This window comes from Hipposideros armiger, unplaced genomic scaffold (genome assembly GCF_001890085.2).
Source record: "Hipposideros armiger isolate ML-2016 unplaced genomic scaffold, ASM189008v1 scaffold_17, whole genome shotgun sequence".
Lineage (NCBI taxonomy): Eukaryota > Metazoa > Chordata > Mammalia > Chiroptera > Hipposideridae > Hipposideros > Hipposideros armiger.
The window spans coordinates 7,725,528-7,746,574 of record NW_017731367.1 but is presented as its reverse complement, the minus strand read 5'-3'; the positions used below and the strand labels follow the sequence as shown (position 1 = coordinate 7,746,574).

Here is a 21,047-nt window from a genome sequence, read left to right as displayed (position 1 = left end):
TGCCCGCAGGGACCTGAAACCTGCCCTCCTGCCTCCCTGCCCTGGGCTGTCCCGGGTCCCCACCCCGCTGCATGCCCCACCTGGAGCCGCCGCTTCTCCTGGGCCGCTGCCCGCACACTCGCCAGGTGCTCGGCCCCCAGCCTCCGGAGCGCCTCCTCCTGCAGGGCCTGCACTGCCTGGGCGCTGCCCGCCTGCCTCTCTGCCTGGCGCCGGCCTGTGGGACAAGCAAGGTGGCTTGCCTGGCTCCCAAGGTCTAGGGGCTGCCATACGGGGCAGGGGATGGTGGGCGGGGGTGGGGTGGGGGTGTCATCCCCGCCCATCTCACAGGCCAGGAAACTGAGGCCCAGGAGTCTACGTGACTGTTACCTAGATGATGGGGGTGCAGAGGCTCCTCCCCTCAGAGCTCAAGGTCCCCGGGGGGCGTCAGGGGTCCCAGTCCTCTGCCTGGACTCCAGGTCCCGCCCCCTCCCTTTCTGCCTTCTTTCCTTCCAGATAGTCAGGCCCTGGGCTCGTCCCGAGCGCCTGGCTAATGGGGGAATAGGGGACAGAAATGCAGTGGGGGTGGCCAGCCAGGCTGGTGGCCTCTCTGAGGTGACAGGGGGCAGAGATTTGATGTGTGGATGGGTTCTGTGACTGTCCGGGGAAGAGGGTTCCAGCGGGGTGGGTGGGGGGCACAGCCAGTGCAAAGGCCCAGGGTGTGAACAGCAGGAGGCTCGTGTGGCGGGAGGGGCTGGGGTCCCATCGGTGGCGCCTCTCAGGTCTCTGGACTTGACTCCCTTGTGATGGGGACACGTTGTTGGGAAGCCCTCGCCGCCACCCAGCCCACAAGGGCTGCTGGTTTGGGTGTTCCCCTGTGGCCCAGGCCTGAGCAGTTCCCAGGACTGCACACTGGCCGTCAGGAGCTGGTGCTCTGGGCCCCCCCCCCGGGGGACGTGGCGGAGCCCAGGTAGGGGAGGGGCGTCACCTTCCTCCGCCTGGGCCAGTGCCCTCTGCAGCTGCCCCTCACGGCTCTGGGACCTGGCGAGCTCGCGCTCGGCCTCGCTTAGCCGGCGGCTCAGGCTTGCCACTTGGAAGCTCCAGTTGTCCTGGGCGGAAGGACCAAGGTCAGCAGGCAGCCCCGGGGTGCGTGGAGGGCCGAGGGGTCCAGCTAGAGACTTTGGGGGTCTGGTGGGGCAGCCTGCGGACACTCAGGAAAGGGCAGTGGGGCAGCCGAGCTGACCTATAGGCGCTGAGGAGGGCGTGGAGGGACTGGGTCCGAGCACCCAGGTTTGGGGTGTAAACATAGATTGGGGGAGTAGGGCCTCACTGGCCCATAGCCTTTGGGGTCAGGGTGACCTGCAGGGACTGTCCCCTGGCCGGACCTGGGGCTGAGTGGCGTTGGGCCCTAACCTACCCGCTGGGGCTGGCTTTGGCCGGAGGGTGAGCTTGAGATGAACAGTGTCCGTGGAGGACCCCAGGCCAGGGCTGGGTGACCGTCAGTCTTTCCTCATAGCCCCTCCCACATGCCATGTGGGGAGGGGACACCTGGCCACGGGTGGGCAGCTCCGGGGGAGCCCTGGGGTGGCAGGCTGGGGAGCTCTGTCCCTGTGTGCGTGGTCACTGTGGACACTGCAGATGACATGGCCAGCCCCTGGGGACAGTTCCCAGGGGACAGGCATGGGATCGTGAAGACCCTGCCCTGGGCCCAGTGGGCGTCACAGCAGGGCCTGGCTCCAGGGTCTCTGCCGCTCGGTCTGCAGAAAGGGAGCTGCCCAGGGCCACTTGGGGCCGTCGGGTTCTAAAGGACTGTGGTATGCACCACACCTGACCGGATGGTGTGGGCACTGAGGCCCGGGACTTGCAGGGCCCTGCCAGGGCGGACAGGTGGGCGGCACGCTGAGAGAGCGGCTCCTCCCCGCCTTACCCGGCCCTGCTCGGCATCCTGCAGCTTCTGCACCAAGTCCCTCAGGGCATTCCGCACTGAGGCCACGTCCACCTCTGGGCCGCGGTGTCCGGGTGCAGGTGAGGGCCATCGAAGCGGCGAGTGGGACCCGGCAGGGGGGCTGGCACTCAGCCACCCAGAGTGACCCGGGGAGCCATCCAAGCCTGCAGGACAGTGATGGCTGATGGGACGTGGTGAGGACTCTGCAACACATGCAGACACCCTGTCCCCCCTTTTCTCTGCCACCCCAACTCACAGGGAGCTTGAGGGGGGGGCACAGGGTCCAGGCCCCTCATTGTGTGGACTGTGAGGCCCAGGGAGGGGTGGAGTGCCCCACGTGGGTGGCAGAGCTGGGACAGAAGCCCACCTGAAGCCACAGAGGACACTGACCTTTGGTGGGGGAGCCAGGCTGCTCAGGGGATGCAGAGGGGCCCCGTTCTGGGAGCCCCAGCCCACAGTGGAGCGTGTACCAGAGCCGGCACAGCTGGCCCTCTGCACCCTGCCTGGCCCCCTCGGCCCGGGCCAGCTCCTGCTCTAGGCTGTGGACCCGGTGACAGGCCTCATCCAAGCGAGCCTGGAGGCCGTCAGCCACGCCACTGGCCTGCTGCAGCTTCCTGGTGGCAGCGCGCAGCTCGGCGCGGAGGGTCCGCTCAGCCCTCCGGCACTCGTGGAGGCGTTCCTCCAGACGCTTCTCCCGGGCCTCGCCTCCAGCCTCCACCGCGGCCAGCTTCTGCCGCAGCCTCAGGACCTGTGTGAGGCCGTGGGGGCTCAGACGGAGGCCCTCGTCCCAGACTCCCCTGCCTCTGAGGACTTGCCTCAGCCCCTCCTTGGCTGTCACAGCTGGGGGGACATAGGGCCTGCCTCCCGGCCCGTGTTTGGGAGTGGGGACACCTGAGCCCAGGTGGGGAAGGGCACCCCACGACCAGGGAGCATGTCCTGGCAGACAGAGAGAGCCCACTGGCAGGCTCATGAAAGGCCTGGCTAGATGGGGCCATGGCCACAGGCTGCCCACTCCTGCGGCCGGCCGGCCCCACGCTTGTCTGCCCCACGCATGGCCTGTGGTAACTGAGGCTGGGTCAGCGCCATCCAGTGACAGGGGCAGGGGACCCTCAGCGTGCCTGACACCCTCCACAGGCTTCCAGGCGGGTAACCCCGCAGGTAAGTGGAGTGTTGTCACCACCCACGCTGCAGCCCTTCCCCAGCACACAGCACATGTGGGCTGAGGCGGGCCAGCGAGGCGCGGGGTGCCGTTCTCCCGCCGCCCTTGGCCGGGGCCACCTGTGCTCCCTTCTCCTTCGTTGTAGCCCCTTGGCAGCCGCCTGTCCCCAGGGATCCTCTGCTGGGCCGCCCTCCCCTCCCTTCTCTCGCAGCTCAGCCCAGGTGCAGGGGGCCCTCCCTGACCCAGTTGCCCCTCTGCTGCTGGCCGTCCCATCACTCCCAGTTAGGCCACCCTGCCTGCTGCTGCAGACCCCGGTCGCGGCCCGACATGTGCCTTCTGGCCCTCCACTCACAAGAGGTACCCTCTAAATACTTGTGAGTGAATGGGGAAGTGCGCAGCCTGGGGGAGCAGGCGGCCAGGCCCCCGCCCCAGGCTGGGTAAGCCCCTGCCAGACTGTAAGCCCCAGGGTACCAGGCCTGGCACAGGGCAGGCCGGCCTCATGTCATCTCCCTCCCTGGGTGGCCGCAGTATAAGGACCCCATTCACAGATGGAGGTGAGGGCTGTGAGGTCACCCAGGGGTCTCTTGGGCTGTGGGAGGTGAACCCATGTTTTCTGGGCATGGCGGGTGCTTGATACAGCCACTCTGTGCATGACTTTGGGTCTGAACCAGGGGGCCCCACACAGGCTAAGGCCAGGGAGGCCTTCTCGGGCTGTGTATGGCGGAGGGGGGGGTCGGAGGCCACCGGGCCACGTGCAGCACAGCCCTGCAGCAGACAGAGCCCGAGGGGCGGGCCTGGGCTGAACAGAGGGCCTTTCAAACTAGCTTGGGGGCTGTGAGCGCAGGTGTGGGGGAGGTGGGTGCACGTGTGCCGTAGGCGTGGGGACCCGCGAGAGCAGGCGTGGCATAGGCGTGAGCAGAGTCCTGAGGCTCTTGGAGAATTGGTCATTTTGCCCGTCCCCCCCACCCCCAGCCTGTCCGCAGGCTCAAAACTCTTCACCTGGGTGAGACTGTGTCTTTTACTGAAACACGAGCACCCTGGAAAGCGCAGGGGAGGGTTGTCCCTTCAGCTGGATGAGTTCGGCCAGAGTCCCTCTCCCTTACCCGGCTGCACATGTTGGGAAGTGGGAGAGTGGACAGGCCCACAGCACGCGCGGGCGAGGGCCAAGCCTGGCCTTCCGCCTGCCCCTCCAGGGCCCCTCGGCCCCCTACCTCCTCCTGGGCGGCCTCCCCGGCGGCCTGTGCGTCAGCCACCTGCCTCTGCAGCTCCAGGGCCTCCTGTTGGCTCCGCTGTGCGGCCTGGGAGCTCCGGGCCTGCAGTTGGCCCAGCTCCCGGCTTTTCCTCTGGTTCTCGGCCTCCAGCACCTTGACCTGGGAGTGTGGGGGTGGCACTGTGGGGTCGCCCAGGCCTCTGTGCTGGGGGGTGGGGGGACTGCCTCCCCTGCCTCTGCTCACGCATCCTGGGAGGATGCCTCCCTTCCAGGTGGCTCTGGCCAAGTCCAGCTCTGGACCGGGGTCCATGATGCCCTCAGAGCTTCACCCTCAGCCGCTCCACACACAGGACACTGGAGCTCAGACCAACACCAGCTGGGTGCCCCTGGGTCAGAGCAGGGCCGGGGATGGGTGGCCCTGATTGGGAAGTGCGGGCTCTGGGCTCGGGGACCTGGTCCTACCACTTGGCCTCTGTGGCCCCGGTGTCCTCATGTGGAAAGGAAGGCCTAGAACCTTCCTCACAGGAGAGTCATGAGATTAAACGACCCTGGTAGAAGGAGCACATCAGACATGCCCCCCCCCCCCGCCCCAAACAGCTTGTCTGAAGAACTTTGACAAAAGTGGCTCCAAAGGCTGCGACAGGCCTCTCTCCTGCCGGCGGGAGGCCCAGTGAATTCAGGCAGGTGTAGGCCGAGACGTGGGGGGCCCACAGGAAGCAGCGCCCACCTGTTCACCCTGATCCCCGAGGTGGCCACGCCAGGAGGAAGCCCAGGCCACTCAGGGACGCAGGTGGTGCCCCAGCTGACAGTCAGCATCAGCCGCCGGACCTATGACCCCGGGTCTCTGGACAAGCCCGGCCCCACCACTGACCCCGCAGTGGAGTCTTCTGGGAGCGTGTGTTGTGGGGCAGAGCCAAGCTGCCCTCTGTGCCCGGGCCGGACTCCTGAGCCTCATGGTTTCTGACCCTCAGAATGGTGATTTTAAGGCATGAGGTTCAAGGCTTGCCATTGGTCTCCCACAGGCAGACCCAGCCAGGAACCCCGCGAGTCTGAGCAGGGCCCTTCTGCTGGGGGCGCCAAAGGCATAGGCAGCATAAGGTCAGCAGTGGGGGGAGCTCTGCAGCCCTGGGGTGCCCTTGGAGGGGCTGGCGGAGCTGGGGCCCAGGGGGGTGGTGGACGTCTCCATGGAGGGGCGGGCTCACCTGTCCGCTGAGCTCCTGGAGCTCACGGCGGGAGTCCTCCCGGGCTCGCTCCGCCTCCTGCAGGCTGGCCAGCAGCTCGCTGGCCTCCTTCCGGGCTGCTGCTCGGGCCCCCTCCAGGACCAGCAGCGTCTGCTCCTTCTCTTCCTTGGACCGCTGAAACCTGAGCAGAGGCCACAGGCTGCGGCTCTGGCATCTCCCATGGTTACTGTGCAGGCCACCGAGCAAGCCGCCACCTCACTCTAGCAAGTTCCTCCCTGCAGTGTCCCAAAGCCCAGCCTCCCTGGGGTCTGAGTGCCCAGCTGACCTGGCCTCTCTCTGTCTCCAGCCCTTCTCACCACCACTCCCCTCCCTTTCCTCCAGTCACACTCCCAGAACCAGTGTCCAGCACCAGCCTGGCACCTCTGCTGTCCCCCTGCAAGGGCTGCAGTCCTGGCTTGACTGTTCCTCCCACAGAGGCGCCTCCTGGAGCCCCTGACCAGGCCCCTCGGCCTCCCTCTGCTCTCTAGCCCTTGGCCATGTCCTGCTGGCCTCTTGGGGCTGTCTTGCCTGCTGGATGGGAACTCCCTGAGGGTAGGGACAGGTCGGTGTCTACTTCCCCTCATGGCCGACAATGGGGACCCTTTGGATGGGCAGCCGGCACCCTGAGTCTGCTCGGTGTAGTCACCCCACCATCATCTGGCCCAGCTCAGTAGGACACCCCTGTTCCACCCGCTTTGCCCTGGGTCCTCCCCACATCCTGGGGGGAGCTTTGGGGCCAGGAGGTCTCCCCGACAGCCACTCCATACCTGGCCTTCTCCTGTTCGGCCCTACAGACAGCGGCCTGCAGCTCCGCGTTGGAACGCTGCAGCACGTCCTTCTCATGGGCCTCGCTGCCCAGCGCCCAGCCGGCCTCCAGGGCCTCCCTGCGCAGCGTGGCCAGCCCGTCCTGGGCCTCGTCCAGCTGTGCCCGCAGCCTCTCAGCCTGGGGGAGGGGCGTGCAGCTCTAGGGGCCAGCTGGGGGCCACGGGTGGCTGTCAAGGGCCAGTCCCAGAGCCCAGGCAGGTGGACCCCAGGGACGCTGGCTGCTAGTTGGCTGGGCTTGCGTGGGACATGGTTCTGCCACACGTCTGCCCTGTCCCCACCCAGGTCCAGTAGCCACTCGCTGCCTGATGGCCCTCGCCACCTATGCCCACTCCTTTCCTTCAATAATGGAGTGGCACCCAGTGTCACTGTCTGCCCTAAAGTGGGCACCAGCGCCCGTGGCCCCAGCTGCTGACCCCTACACAGTAGCGGGCCTTGTGTCCCTACTGGGACCGGAGGCAGTGGGGAGGGCAGGCCTCTGGCTGGCCCTGGAATCCTCCAGCAGCACCAGGGCTCCCATGGGCCAGAGGTTCTCGCTGTCACACGTGTGCTGCGTGGAGCGCTCCACAGAAGCGTGGGCCTCCGAAGCCCGAGGGGTCTGGCAGCGGAGGCCCAGGTAGGAAGGCTCTGGGGCACATGGAGCTCCGTGCTCACGTCCCGCCCACGTCTCTGCGAGCTGACCCAGCTGACCCCGGGAGGGGAGCAGCTGCAGGTAAGTCCTCATGGCCCCCAGACCTGCACTGGAGCCTGGACCCATGTCCTCCGCTCCCCTAGGGCCCTACACGGGGGCTTCCGGCTGCTGATGCCATGCTGTGTGAGGCAGAGGTGAGCCCTGGCTGAAATGGGGGTCAGGGTCACAGGTGCCTCAAGGCCCCTGAGGGGAGTAGGGAGCGTCTGGAGGACAGTGCAGACCCGGGAAGGGGCAGCCCAGCCCTCGGAGCCCAGGCTATGGGAGGGGGTCGCTGGGGCTCTGCCAGGACCCTGGTCTCCCGCCTCCCGCACGGCCGTGGCCCTGACAGGGCACTCTGGAGAAGGCTCTATTCCAGCTCGCGTGTCCCTGAGGAGGAGGCAGTGGGACTCTGCCAGGGAGAGGGAGTCACAGGGACTCTGAGCTGTGGCAAGGCGCCGGGCTGCCAAGCACAAACCCCACTTTGCTGGCGGCTTCAGTGGGATATTGTCCAGGCCCCTGGCCGGCCTGGCTCCCGCTTCCGTCCGCTGTTATTGTTGTTCTGTTTTTGGGAAGGGCCCTCGCCCCCCTCCGCTCCCCTCCCACCCCCCACATGTGGGAGCCACAAGCGAGCAGAACATTTTCCGCTGAGCTCAGCAGAAATCCACCCAGAGGGTCAAGGACCAGCGAAAGGGCCTATCTATCATAAAAGAAACTGTTTTCATTTCCCAGGACGAGGAGATGAAAACAAGCAAAACAAATGCAGCAGGGCCCCTCCCCCACGCCCCCACCCACCTCCTGAGAACAACCATCCCTTTTACAGGAATTTTACAGCCAAATCGCTTAATGTGATTATAATAATTATTTCTTTACTAGAAATTGTATAAACAGCCTCTTTTGAAATCTCCTGCAGGGAGGCGGCTGAGAGCTCTGCAGGGAGGAGGGCGGGTGGGGAGAAGAGGGGGAGTGTTGAGGGGCCACGGCCCGTTTGTGGCATGCTCGTATGCACGCAGCATTGTGAGAGTGTGGCGTGTGCATATGCACATGTGTGTGTGTGAACATATGTGCCATGGTGTGTTAAGTGTGCGAGTATGTGTGGAGTTGCACGTGTTGCCTGCTGCACACGTATGCACTTCGTGGTGTCCATGTGTTTACATGCATGTGTGTGTGTGCACGTGTGCACTATCATGTGTGTGCATGGGGTGTGTGGTCTCCATGTGTGCAGATATACATGTGCATGTGTGTGTGGGCTGTGCAGTGGGTTCACGTGTGTGTGCGTGCACGCACACATGTGTGGATCTCAGCAGGGCTGCAAGAGGCCTGGACGTTCCTCCAGTGTAAAGGCCGTGAAAATGTTATGGTTTCCATGGCGACTCTGGCCAGCCTGGCGCCTGGGAGGGCTCTTCCGTGCTTTTCTGTGATTGTTCCTCGTGCCCACTCACCCCTCGGGCTCCCCAGCCCCCACTCCCTTTCTGGGGGCCCCTCTCCCTTTTGGGGGGGCCTTCTCCGAGAACCTGCACTGCTACTGAGACCCACGCTTTCTCCCTTCACGCACCAGAACGAACGTGCCCCCGTCCCCTGCTGCTCCGTTTTAAAATCTCATTCTGCTCCCCCGTGTGGTCGCTGACCGGGCCTGACTTTGAAATCTGTTGAAAGGAGACCTTTCTCTTTGGGGCCAAAGTAAACAGGCTGTCATGTTAAATCATGCTCTCTTCCTCTCCTCCAACGGCCTGCCTGGGGGTGCGGGGGAGGGGAGCCCCTTGCCTCACTCCGCTGCTGCTGGGGGGCCCTGGTGCGTGCACGAGCGTGGGGTCAGCGCCCGCCGGCCAGCCTTGGCACGCTGCCCAGGGTGCAGGAGGCTGCCTTGCCCCTGCGGGCCCCACCCGGGCTCCGGCGTCTCCTCCCCCAGCACAGAGCTCTGTGCCCTCCTGCCCTCCCCTCTCCCAGGCGTCCCTGGTGCTGTCAAACCTACCTCAGGAACACCTCCCCAGTCGCCGGCTTGCTCAGCCCCAGCCCGGCCTAGCTGGGGCCTCTCCTGCTCACCCCACCCCAAGACACCATCTTGGGGGCCCCTGTGTCAGGCCCCCTGCATGGCTGTCCTGCGCGTCTCCTCCTGCGCCTCCACCGCACGCACCCCCAGGGGGGCCTCACCCCACGCCAATGCCCAGTCCGACGGAGGGCGCACGCTCGCCCAGGATGCTCCCACGGCCTGTGGACGGTGGGTCTCCGGGCCGAGGGTCCAGCTTCCTCGTCCCCATGCCCCAGGTCGTACCAGCCTCACAGGAGGCCGTCTTCCCCCATCCTAGAGCCCCCATCTCTCCCCCTCTCCTGGCACCCCCTGACTCTGTTCACCCCCTCCTGCCCCCTCACCTCTCTACCCACGTTGCTCCGCTCTGCTGCCATCTCCCGGAGACTCTCACGCAAAGCCGCGGCCTCTCTCTGATGGGCCGAGATGGCGTCCTCAAACTGGGCCTGCAGGGCCTTCAGCTCTGCAGCCATGGCGCTGACCGTGGCCTAGGGGGAGCAGTAAGCCGCTGAGGCGTCGAGGGGCTGCCTGTGACAGGAGCCTGGCGGTCTGCTCAGGCCGAGGCAGGCGGCCACACGATGTCCTGGGACCAGAAGGGCAGCTCGCTCGGGCCACACGAGGCGGGTGGGGGTGAGAGCCGGCCTGGGGCTCTAGGAGAGGGTTCTCGTGCTGACCACAGCTAATGCCACCATGCCAGGTCCCAAGGAGACATGTGAAGGGTGGGGGCAGAGGCCCCAGAGGGGAGCTGTCTGTGTGTGGGGGGGGCTGACTTTGTGCCCCTGTCCCCCTTTGCCTTTCCTCTGGGGTCCCCAGGCTGCCAGGCCAGGGCAGGGTTCTCAAGCATTGACCCCTTTCCTGCCTAAGCCATTGCTGTTGGGTCCACTCTGCTGAGTAGTGAGGGGCCAAGAATAGCCATTTGGCAAACAAGCAGAGGCCGTACCCTCAAGTGACACTGGACCTGGGCTCCTGCAGCTGGGCAGAGGGCTGGCACTCACACTCAGGAGCTTGGGGCTAAGCCTCTGTCCTCAAGGGCTTGCTGGGCTTGGGAGGAGCACCCCGTGTCCTGTGGCCCATGGCCTGGGGCGTCTGGGGCCCCTCCCACAGAAGGTGCCTCCGGGGGGCCCCCCCGCCTATCGGTGTAGGGCGAGACCCCAGCTCAGAAGACACCGCAGTGGCGGGGGAAGGGGACAGCTGCGTCTGAGGAACAGCCCTGTCCCCAGGTCCAGGTGACCACAGGAGCCCCTCAGTCAGCCTGGCCCTCAGCTTCCAGAACTTTCAGATAGGCAGCTGGGAGTAGGGGCTGCCCAGGGTCCCTGCCAGCTCTACAGTGTCTGCGTCCCCTGCAGGGACTGCGCGGCCACACTCAGGTGGCTCGGACATCCATCAGGACTCAGCTCGGCCCAAAGCTGCTTTCCTGTGGCGGCAGCACCCCAGGCACTCTCTCCAGCGGTCTCCAGTGGATGGGTCCTTGGAGGGCAGGGGTCCGGCGGTGCTCCCACCGCCTCCCAAAGGGGCCTTGCTCACCCTGGGGCCGGCCCCGCCTCCCTGCCAGGACACAGGGTGGTCTGAGCATTTCCTTGGCAGGCTTAGTGCTCCCAGGGGGCCCAGGAGCATGCGCTGCCCCCTGTACGTGGTCTCTGGGAGACAGGCCCTGCTCCCGCCACAGGATCTGCAGGCTGTTCCCAGGGCACCTGTGGGCTGGGGCTCTCAGGCCCTGCTCCTGCTCCGGGTGACCGACATCCTCTGTCCCCAGCCTGCTGTCACCTCTCCGCTGACAGGCGTCGCCTTGGACACCAGGTCTACTGTGACCCCAGCCAGGGAGGCTCTGTGCTGCTGCGGTGGGTGCTCAGTGTGGCCGGGCTGGGCCGCCCCCATGAGAATCGTGGGCTGCAGGGTCAGGCGGGGCCCCTCCCCTGGCCGGGGAGGCTTACTCTTATGTCAGCCACACGGCGTTCCTTGGCTGGCGTTTCTCCCCTTCCGCCCCTCTCAGTAGGTTGAAATTTCCATTTTCTGAGCTGAGGTGGCCAAAAACCCTTTAATGAGCTCCCTGAAAAGCCCACTGACTGGCAGGCCACCCAGCCCAGGGGGAGATGCAGCCAGTGCCAGGGGAGGCCCCCTGAGCAGACCCCTGAAAACCTGGGGCTTTCCTGGTCCCCTGCTGCTGGGGTGGGGGTGCTGAGGGAGCAGCTAGGGGGTGGTGTTGGAGGAAGGAAGACACAACCCTATGGGCCCCCCACACACACACCGAGGGGGCACTTCGGCAAGGGGCTCTCGAGCAAGGCTTTCCCGGGTGCTAGGAGCTCTCTCAGGCTGCTCCAACTCAGAGTGACTGGGGGCCAGGCTGCCTGTCAGGCAGGAGGGTAGAGAAACGCCCTGGCAGCCAACGCCTCACTGCACCCCCTTTCCCACTGCGTAGAGCCCCTGTGGGGCTGTCCCGCAGGTCAGAGTAAACAGGCGGCCTCCCCAAGCCAGGAGGCCTTCTCAGGCCCCCTGCTGCCCACAAGGATGGCCCGTTCCTGAAGCAAGTTCTGGGCCTGGCCGCAGTTGGCATCCTGTGCACACTCACTGAGGCGTTTGTTCACCACCAGTGGACCCTCTGACCTGTGCCCTTGGGGCTCGGGCACACCAGGGACCAGGGTGAGCATGGGTCTCCTGGGTTAAAAGTGAAATGCGACCAGGGCTGGAGGGACAAAGGCAGCAGCAGAGGAGGCGGTGCTGGCCCAGCCAGGCTGATGTCCCCTCTGTGAGCCATCCCTGGTGGGGGCTGTTTTCTGTCTCTGCTCCGGGCCACCCCCCATGGCAGCCGTCCTGACCCCAGCTGCAAACAGCCGCTCTCTGAGCTCTCTCCTTTGTGTCCTATACCTGGCTCGGGCCACCTCCTCCTGCGAGTGGCCCTTGTCTCCGCATCGCCCACTTCATAAATGGGCCAAGGCCACCCTGCCAGCGATGGCCCCGTGGGGAGGGGGCACAGGGGCCGAGTCGCCGCCCCCACTGCCCAGAATCCCAGTTGCCGCTGCCTGGCCCGCCCTGCCCTGGACGCGGGCTCCTGAGGAGGAGACAGGGGTCCTAGGTGACCCTGGCTGGCTGCGTGCGGCTGCTTCCGTGCACACGTGGGCCTCTGTCCCCTGGCCAAGGGCAGGCGGTTGCCTCCGAGGCCACTCTGCCCATCAGTGGCTGCCTCTCTCCAGGCTCTGTGGGCGGGATCCGTGGGTGTCCTTGCCAGTGAGGGGTGAGGCTTTGCCTCAGATAGGTGCCAGCCTTCCCGTTGTGGGTTTCTCCTTTGGAAGGGACCAGCGAGTTGGCCCCAAGAGGCCTGGTGCACATTTCCACAGTTATCCTCAATGCACAGACAAGGCTGGGGGCCGGCAGGGTGGGGGTCGCAGGCCTGGGCTCGGTGTCTGCTGCTGGCGCAGGTGCAGCCCAGGCGTTTCCCTCTCTGGCCTCGGCCCCACCCAAGGCCTGGTGGAGTCCTTGCTGCCCTTGTTGGGGCCAGGACGGCTCCCTCAGCACCCCTACCCGCTTTGGCTTGCTCAGCCTTTTTTTCCCATCGAGACAGTGTCCCCTCCCAGCAGAAGACCTGGAGACACCCAAGGGAAACTGAGGCTCGGGGGGCCGGGGTGGAGAGGGATGTGTCCCTGGGACCCGGTGGGAAGAGGTGTATGTGGGGGTCTGGCAGCACCTGCTGGCAGTGCCAGGTGCCGAGCCAGGTGCCGGGTCTGAGGCTGACAGGGGCACGTGCCTCACCTCTGCCTGCTCCTGCCGGCCGTGCGCCTCCTGCCGCAGCTGCTCCAGCTCCCGCGTGGCCCTGGAGAGCTCCTCGTGCCGCAGGCTCCTTTCTGCTTCTTTCAGAGACAGGGCCTGGCGTGACAGCGGAGTGCTGGGTGCTGAAGCCCCCGGCGGGACACAGTGTGCTCCTGGCTCCACGTCCCTGCTCTGGGACGGGGCAGCACCCCAGAGCACCACCAAGGGAGGTGGGTGGGGCCCTGTAGCCCCACCCAACATGGTCCGGCCTCTGTGCCTGTGCTCAGGCAGCTGCCCCACTGGGTGTCTTACACCTTCCCCACTGTACACCTGTCCAATACCCGCTCCTTCCCAGCACAGACCAGGGGCTTCACAGACCATCTCCTTCCCGGAGCCCCCCGCCCGCTCCAGGCAACGCTTCCAACGGAGCACAGAGTGGGAACCACAGATGGTCCTGAACCATTGCAAACGCCCCACGCCACTAAGGGTGAAGGGTGCATGTGAGCACCCAGACACCCGTTTCACCTGCCAGCCCCGAGGGCTTTGGGAGGTGGAAGGACGTTGGCAATGACCGTTGAAGTCACAGGTGTGCGCACTACCGACACCCAGGGTCCCGGGGAAGGCAGCCCACGTGTGTGCATGTCCACACGCGGGACGACCTGCTCGGGTCATCGATTAGTGTTCATAATGTTGTTTATGAAGCAAGAAAGCTGGAAACGACCCAGATGTCCACTGATGGGGCCAGGAAAACAATGGGGATTTAAGCACCTGAGGACTTGACGCAGCTGTGAAAGAGTAAAAAAGCCCTGAACACACAGATGGGGAAAGACCTCTGTGATCTTGTCAATCCTGAGAAAAAGAAGGCTGGGAACCAGGCATGTACTTTTCAGACTTTTTGTGTTATGAAGGCGGAATAACAATATATATTTGTTTGCTCTTCTATACACAGCAATCTCGGGAGGATGTTTCATAATAAAGAACTGGACTTTTTAGTGCTGGGTCCTGGGAGGAGCCTCTAAGCCCCTGGAATTCCCCAAGTGAGCAGTGTCTTTGTTGTTCCTGGGCCCCTGGAACCACACCTGAGTTTACTCTATGAGGCGACTCATGGCTGCCTGACATAGTTTGGGGGACGGAGCGGGGGCGGGTGGCCATGCCCGACAAACCACGTGATGAGAGCGCTGGGGCTGTGGGCCACTGACATCTCCCAGCCTCAGGGAGGAGGTGAGGACACAGTGCCATCACGTGGCCAGTGACTCCCTCAGTCACACCCATGTGAGCAACCCCAGGAGAATCCTGGAGCTCACGAGTGGGGAGTGCACTGATGTGCAGAGGCCGAGTGCCCTGACTCCAGGGAGAGAGACCTTGTTCCATGTGTCTCTTCACTGGGCTGGTCTTGACTTGTGTCCTTTCTAATAAAACTGTCATCGTAAGTGTAGCACTTTCTTGAGTTCTGTGAGTCCTAGCTCCTGGGTTCTGGTAAACTGTTGAAGCTGAGGGTTCTTCAGAGAACTTCGTGCCATCTCCAGACATCCTGTGAATACCCTTCCCTCTCTACCTGACAGCCTCCTGTTCCCCGCTTAATGTCCCTCCTCCCTTTCAGGGAGCAGAATAGTGGAAGAGCTAAGAGCACAGACCACAGGTTGTCCAGTAGGTGTGCTGTGCAACCCTGGGCAAGGCGGTCACCATCTCTGAACCTTCTCTTGTGAGTAAAATGGGGCTAATAAGAGCAGGTACCTCAGAATGCTTTGAGAATCAAACCGGAAATGCAGGGAGTCTGACAACAAACCTTGGTTCCTCCTGCTACTGCAATTCCTCCCCTACGAGCTGTAATTTGTACCAACATCTGAGAGCTCTATCACACTGTGTCATGACACATGTGAATGCATTTACTTGTCTGTCCCATTCAGGGAACAGCGACTGCCACACAGTGTCACAGTGTACTAGAAGGTCTGGACTTGGAGGGTAGCTCTTATATGCCTGGTGTCTGGACCACGACAGCCTGTAGGTTGGTTAGGTGAGTGGTCAATGCCTGGATACACTGATGGATGACTGGCTTGCTGACCAGGTGGGTGGATGGGTAGTCAGACACCTGGATGAATGGTAGATGTGAATGGACAGCTGAGAGTGTGGACAGAGGGAAGGCTGCATAAAGGAATGGACAGATGGATGGTCAGATGAGTGGATGGACAGATGGATGGTCAGATAAGTGGATGGACAGATGGATGGTAAGATGACTGGATGAATAGACATGTGGATGGGTGGTTGGGTGCATGGATAGTTGGAAGAAGTTTAAGCAAACTGACGTGTAGATTGATGGTCAGATGTGTGCATAGACAATTGAGTATGTGGACAAATGACTCCGTATGTAGGTAGACAGCTGGGTGTGTGGATAGAAGAATGGGTATTCAAGTGAATGAATGGATGATGGACAACTGAATGAGTAAACAGTCAAGTACATGGATGGATGGACGGATGAACAGATAGATGCATGAACAGACGGACGGATGGACGGATGGATGGATGAATGGATGGGTGGGGGTAGGTGGGTAAATGTAGGACTGCTGTGGAAGACCAATGCACAAGGGTAGTGCCCTAAAGCTGCCCCGCCTGACCCTTTTGCTGGGTCAGAGAGGGCACGGCGAGGTGCATGTGAGGACCCCCCACCGGCCCCCCTACCTGGTGCAATTCATGCTCCAGTTGGAGGCGGCTCTCATCCTGCTCACGCTTCAGGCTCTGAATTTCCTCCCTCAGAGCCTCCCTCTCGGCTGCACTTTTCGCCACCAGCTCCTTCTCCTCTGTCAGAGACAGGCTCAGGGTCTCCTGGGCCAAGGCAAGGGGACAGGCTGTGAGGACATGTGAGACTAGCACGTGCCTACGAGCCTGAGTGAGACCTAGCTCATGGGACGCCAGGGCAGGACAGGTCCCCAGGAACTGTCTAGTCTAGCTGCTGCATGTCCCTTGTCTTACACACAGTGACACTGAAGCAAGCCCTGCCTCCGCCATCCTACATTTAACTAGCAGTTCACAGAGCTTTCCTGAGCCTCCACAGTGCACCAAGCACCAGGACACATATGTGTGAAGATACGTCAGGCGAGGCACCCAGGAGCCTGTGACCGGTGGGATGGCTCCAGTGGGTGACGAAGCTGCCTCCAGCTGTGACCCTGTCTGCAGAAGAGAAGGCCTGGCCCACACAAGCTCAGGCCCCGTGACCCCAACTGCCCACCTGAACTCTGCCCCAGCCTCAGTGTGGCCTGGGCACCTCTGCCTCCTGGCTGGTCTCCTAGGACCCCTCCCCCCAAGGGCCTGCTGTTCTTTAGGACACGGTGGGCTCCTGGGAGGGACCAAGCAGCAGGTGTCCCCAGGAAAGCAGACCTTCTCCCCCTGGAGCCGTGCCAGGTCCTTGCGGTGGGCCAGTGCCTGGCTCTCCAGGGCCAGCTGTGCGTCCCTCTCCTGCTGCGCCACCTGCCACTGGAGCCGCCCCAAGTCCCACTGCAGCTTCGTCTCCTGGACCTCCCAGGTGCTCTGCAGCCACTCCATGTCCACTGGGAAGTGACAGGTGCGTCAGGGATTGGCTGTAAGGCCCCCACCACGGAGCCCGCTGTGGCCCTCGTGCACTCCCTGTGGAGTGATGGCTGCACGGAGCGACCACAACCTCATCCAAGGAGGACGCCCCAGCTGGCAGGGACAGAGCCCCATTGTGGCATGTGTGCTGAACCCCCACCCAGCGCTGGCTATGGCCAGGCCCAGGGGCTGCGGATGGGTGGGCTGGGCAGGGGCTGGGAGCAGGGGCCACCACACTGGCCCTGCGGCCACAGCCCATCTCCGAGCCTTGGGCAAGGGCTGGGAGCAGGCCACGCAAGGGCCCACCCCTCACGGAAAGTGATGGCAGGGCCCATTTAGGCCCATGCTCGTGCCCCTCCTGGGGGACTGCGCTCCATTGATGGGGCCCTTCTGGACACTGTGGGGCGGGAAGGGCGGAGGGAGCTGCTGCAAGCACCTTGCAGGGCCTGCCGAGCGAGCCGGGTGCTCTGGGCCTCTCCCGCTAGCTGTTCCCGCTGCGCCTGCAGCTGCTCTGCCAGCTGCTGGGCCTCAAACAGGCTTCTCTCCAGTGAGTCCCGCTCGGCCCTGCAGAGATGCATCGGACAGCGGCGAGTCACCCCGACGATCCTGCCGACAGGGGACGAGGGACAGCCAGGCCAGTCTGCTAGATGGCGGAACAGTGCCCGCAGGACCGGCTGGCAAATCAGAGGGTAACAGGACATCTCATTTGTTTTAAATCTCAAAGTACAAATCGGACTCTACACACACACACACACACACACACAAAACGTTTCTGATGGATTAAAAGCTAAATGCAACAAATAACAACTAAACAACTTGGAACTATAAAAATGGTAGAAAAAATACAGAAGGGTGTTTTATAACCTTCTTATGCAAGACCCAAAAGCCAGAAGACAAAGATAAAGAGGCTAACAGATCTGAATACAAGTAAACAGAGGGAGGGGGAGCCTGTGCACATAAAAGTTTTCACAAGCCAACTTAAAAGACATGGGACAGACTTGGAGAAAAAGACCTGCACTCAACATATTAATACAAAGGGTCAGTGTCCGGCATAGGCAGAGGCTCCACCAGTCAATGACAGAAAGTCAGCTGATCTGACAGAAGCAGGAGAAAAAACGACTGTTAGTCACAAAGTACCCCACAAATGGTGAATAAACATACAACACTTGCACAACCTTGCTAGTTGAGGAGATTCAATCACAGCCACGAGGCATTATTGATCATGCATTAGATCACCAAAAGGTTACAACACTGGTAACATGCAGTGTTTGTTGGTAAGGGTGTAAGGGCCATTTCATTGGGGGGTTGGGGGCGGCTTTCAAAACGTAAAGTGTGCCTGTCTTTTTTTTTTAAGATTTTTATTGGGGAATTGGGGGAGGGGAACAGCATTGGAGAATCGGGGAAGGGGAACAGACAAGTTGTTGTCCTTTTGTTCTTCAGTCTAGTTGTGGAGGAAGTGTGCCTGCCTGTCTTTGAGCCCACAGTTCCACTTCTGGGTGTGAGCTTTTTGGAAATACATGTGAACGTGTGCAAGGACACTCACTGTGGCTTTTTCTAGGGTGTGAAGTGGACTTGGTTTCAATGCTGATGGACGGCAGGATGCTTTACAAATTACAGTGCATTCGTTGGTTGTAACGAGGATGAGGAAACTCTTTCCTATTCTGTTGTCACAGAGAGGGCTGCTCGGAAAGGCAGCAGCCGAACCGCACACGGCATGACTCCGTGACTACAGAAGCTGCCTGTCTGTACACAGGATGGGAGTGCTCAGAAAACACCCAGAATGGAGCACAGCAGCTGGCAGCAGCACCCATTTCCGGAGACGGTGATGAAGCGCTTGAGGTTCTGACAGCCAGTCCGTCAGCCATCAACCGGCCGGTGAGCACATGTTAATTGTTGCTATGCCCTGCTGTGCTGGGTGACAGGCGGTGAGAAAAACAACCAACCAAACAACACAACAGGCATACCACGAACACCCACAGGAACACACCAACAGCTAATGCACAGCCCCCCTAGTCAGTAGGTGGGGAGGCCGTGGGCCCTGGGGGTCGTGCCCAGTCTTGCTCAGCCCCTGCACCACTGCCACCTTCGTTGGGAGTTGGGCATGTGGACACCTCCCGGGGCTCTCCCATGTCTGCAGGGCCAGAAACGTCACTTCTCTGATATCCTGGTCCCCCTTCCTGTCCCTAGCCTCGTCAGCACCCCACTCCCTGTGTCAGCGCTCCCTCTGCCTGGACTGCTCTTCCCAGCTCTGCTTGTGGAAAGCCCTCCTCCAGGGGCACCTGGAGCCCTCCCCCTCCCAGGTGCCCACTGGGGCTTCGCAGACGTGGCTTCTGCTTCTCAGAGTCTGTACCCAGAGGCCGGGGACCCCGAGGGCGTGTCCCGTCTCTCTCTCCACAGGAGCCAAGGACATGTCAGCCTCCTGGGCAGAGGCCCGGCACCCCAGCAATGGGACCCCAGTCCACCTTGCTGGCTGAAGCTCGGCCTTGTTAGGGCCTAGGGCGGACGGCAAACCTGGACCCCCAACATCAAGCCGACCGTGGGAATTTTCGTCAGGAGATTGAGGAGCTGGAGCGGGACCTCTCACAGCTCGTGGTCGTCAGCGTGACCTGGGAGCTCACCGAAACTGCGGTGGCCAGACCCTCGGGCCCACCGAGCCAGCCAGGTGAACACACACCGTGTGTGCCAGGCAGACGTAGTCTCAGGACACATCCTGTCACAGAAGCTCAGACTGGTCATCATGAAATGCTGCCTAGCGGGTATGTGACTCTGCCTGGAGGCTGCAGGGCTGCTGTGCACAGAGGCCCTGGGCCTAGCGGTCAGGGCCGAGTTGGGGCAGGACCCGGGTCCTGAAGCATCTGACCAGGGCCTGTGATCCAGGCAGTAAATGCTGGCAGGTGGAAAGGGACCTCTAACCTCTGCTCTCCCGAGCACCCGTGGGGCCTTGGAGGCAGCCGTGGGAGGGTCCTGGAGGCCCTCTGTTCCTGCCAACCCACAGCGGCCTGCGTCAGGCTTTCTGTTCTGATTTCTGCGCAAGCTTTCAAGCTTTCATTTGGAGAAGTTTGAAGTTTGTTCCGCAAAGACGACATGAAATGCCAAGGTTTCTCCTGACCCCCCAATTCTGAAATCCCAGGAGGAAATGTTTTCAACAAAAATCCTTAGATGTTCCTGAGAATGGTCCTGAGGTCCAGAAAGCCATCAGCTTTTGGATTTCCATGGAGGTCATGGGACCAGCTCAGCTCACCAGGCAACAGCCTACAGGGTACCCCCTGGTATTGCCCAAAGTGCCCACTCCGTGACTTCCGGAAGTGGCCTCCATGGTCTTTGGTGCTCCATGTCCCTGCTCTCCACTTCGTGGTTCCCTGGGGCTGACACCACCCCCAACTCCAGGGATGTGCATATGGCCCCCAGCCTGCCAATCTCAGCCCTGAGACTCCCAGGATTGGCTCAGGGATGGCCAATGGCAGCAGCTCTTGGGCCTCGTGTAGAGAAGGGCACTCTGGTCCGATAGAGAGGGAAACCTGGAGTGGCCACGGGCCCTCTTGCCACCTCTCAGCCTGCGCCTGCCTGAGAACAAAACCTCCTCAGGGTCGAGCAGCACTGAGGGGTGTGAGGCCGGATCCTGAGGACACTGTGGGAGCACCTGGGTCCAGCCTTGCCTGAAGCCACGGGGACCNAATGGCAGCAGCTCTTGGGCCTCGTGTAGAGAAGGGCACTCTGGTCCGATAGAGAGGGAAACCTGGAGTGGCCACGGGCCCTCTTGCCACCTCTCAGCCTGCGCCTACCTGAGAACAAAACCTCCTCAGGGTCGAGCAGCACTGAGGGGTGTGAGGCCGGATCCTGAGGACACTGTGGGAGCACCTGGGTCCAGCCTTGCCTGAAGCCACGGGGACCCTGAACGTCACAGATCCTTGAGCAAGACATCTCATGTCTTCCTTCTGCTGCCTGCCCTCTGGTCAGTGCAGCCGCCTCTCAGGACGGCCCTCCCAGGGCTCTCACTGCATTCACCTCTTCAGGGTACTCACCACACCCTCAGGCACTGTGTGGGCTCCTCTGTCCCAGCCTCTCACCCAGGAGACACACTTGCCTGCGCTGCAGTTGCTGAGTGAGTACCTGCCCCCTGCTGCACTGCAGACTCTGAGGGCGAGGCCATCAGACACACTCTGCCCATAGGCCCCGGGTACCTGAGATCGGCTGCCTCCTCAGCTATGAGCTGGCCCTGCCTCTCCAGGGCCTCTTGCTTGGCCAGCAGTTGGGCCCGCTCCTTAGACAAAGCCTCCTTGTCCTGCAGGGCCCTCTGGAGAGTGTCCATCTGGGCCTCCTGGGCCTCCAGGCTCTGGGCCAGGTGCTCCTCCAGGGCCTGCGTCTTGCATGTGACCTAGAGGAGGTGGAGAGGAAAGTCCAGCAGAGAAAGCGAGAGTGTGGGGTTGAGGGGACCTCCTGAGGGAACAGGACTTGAGAAGAGGCGAGTTCATGCAGAATGGCATGGAGGCGAAGGTGGAGGCGGAGGGTGGAGATGGCACACTGGACCTCAGGAGCACACAGGTGTGTTTTCCCAGTAGAGGGGACCTCCTCTCCTGTGACCATGAGGGAGGAGTTACTGAGCTGAGCACTCCCAGCTGCCAATCTAAATGGTAACCTTGGTTGAGCCGCAAATGTCTGGGGGGCAGGAAACATTGCATGGCAATAGCGATAGAAGGGGACAGACAACCAGGTTATTGCA

The 21,047-nt window shown here is 62.4% G+C and overlaps 1 protein-coding gene across 1 annotated transcript in view; it reads right to left on the bottom strand.

Moving 5' to 3' along the window:
- Positions 1 to 21,047, bottom strand: part of CROCC2 (ciliary rootlet coiled-coil, rootletin family member 2) — a 55,553-nt gene that overhangs the window by 14,788 nt on the left and 19,718 nt on the right. Inside the window, exons 15-27 of the mRNA XM_019628451.1 lie at positions 20,509 to 20,702; positions 16,764 to 16,891; positions 16,139 to 16,308; positions 15,443 to 15,586; positions 12,770 to 12,883; positions 9,370 to 9,513; positions 6,278 to 6,453; positions 5,493 to 5,652; positions 4,292 to 4,450; positions 2,312 to 2,669; positions 1,904 to 2,085; positions 965 to 1,085; positions 81 to 214 (exon numbers count right to left, since the gene is read on the bottom strand). Of these exons, the coding sequence (XP_019483996.1) occupies positions 81 to 214; positions 965 to 1,085; positions 1,904 to 2,085; positions 2,312 to 2,669; positions 4,292 to 4,450; positions 5,493 to 5,652; positions 6,278 to 6,453; positions 9,370 to 9,513; positions 12,770 to 12,883; positions 15,443 to 15,586; positions 16,139 to 16,308; positions 16,764 to 16,891; positions 20,509 to 20,702 (2,184 nt within the window). The remainder of the gene's footprint in view (positions 1 to 80; positions 215 to 964; positions 1,086 to 1,903; positions 2,086 to 2,311; positions 2,670 to 4,291; positions 4,451 to 5,492; positions 5,653 to 6,277; positions 6,454 to 9,369; positions 9,514 to 12,769; positions 12,884 to 15,442; positions 15,587 to 16,138; positions 16,309 to 16,763; positions 16,892 to 20,508; positions 20,703 to 21,047) is intronic.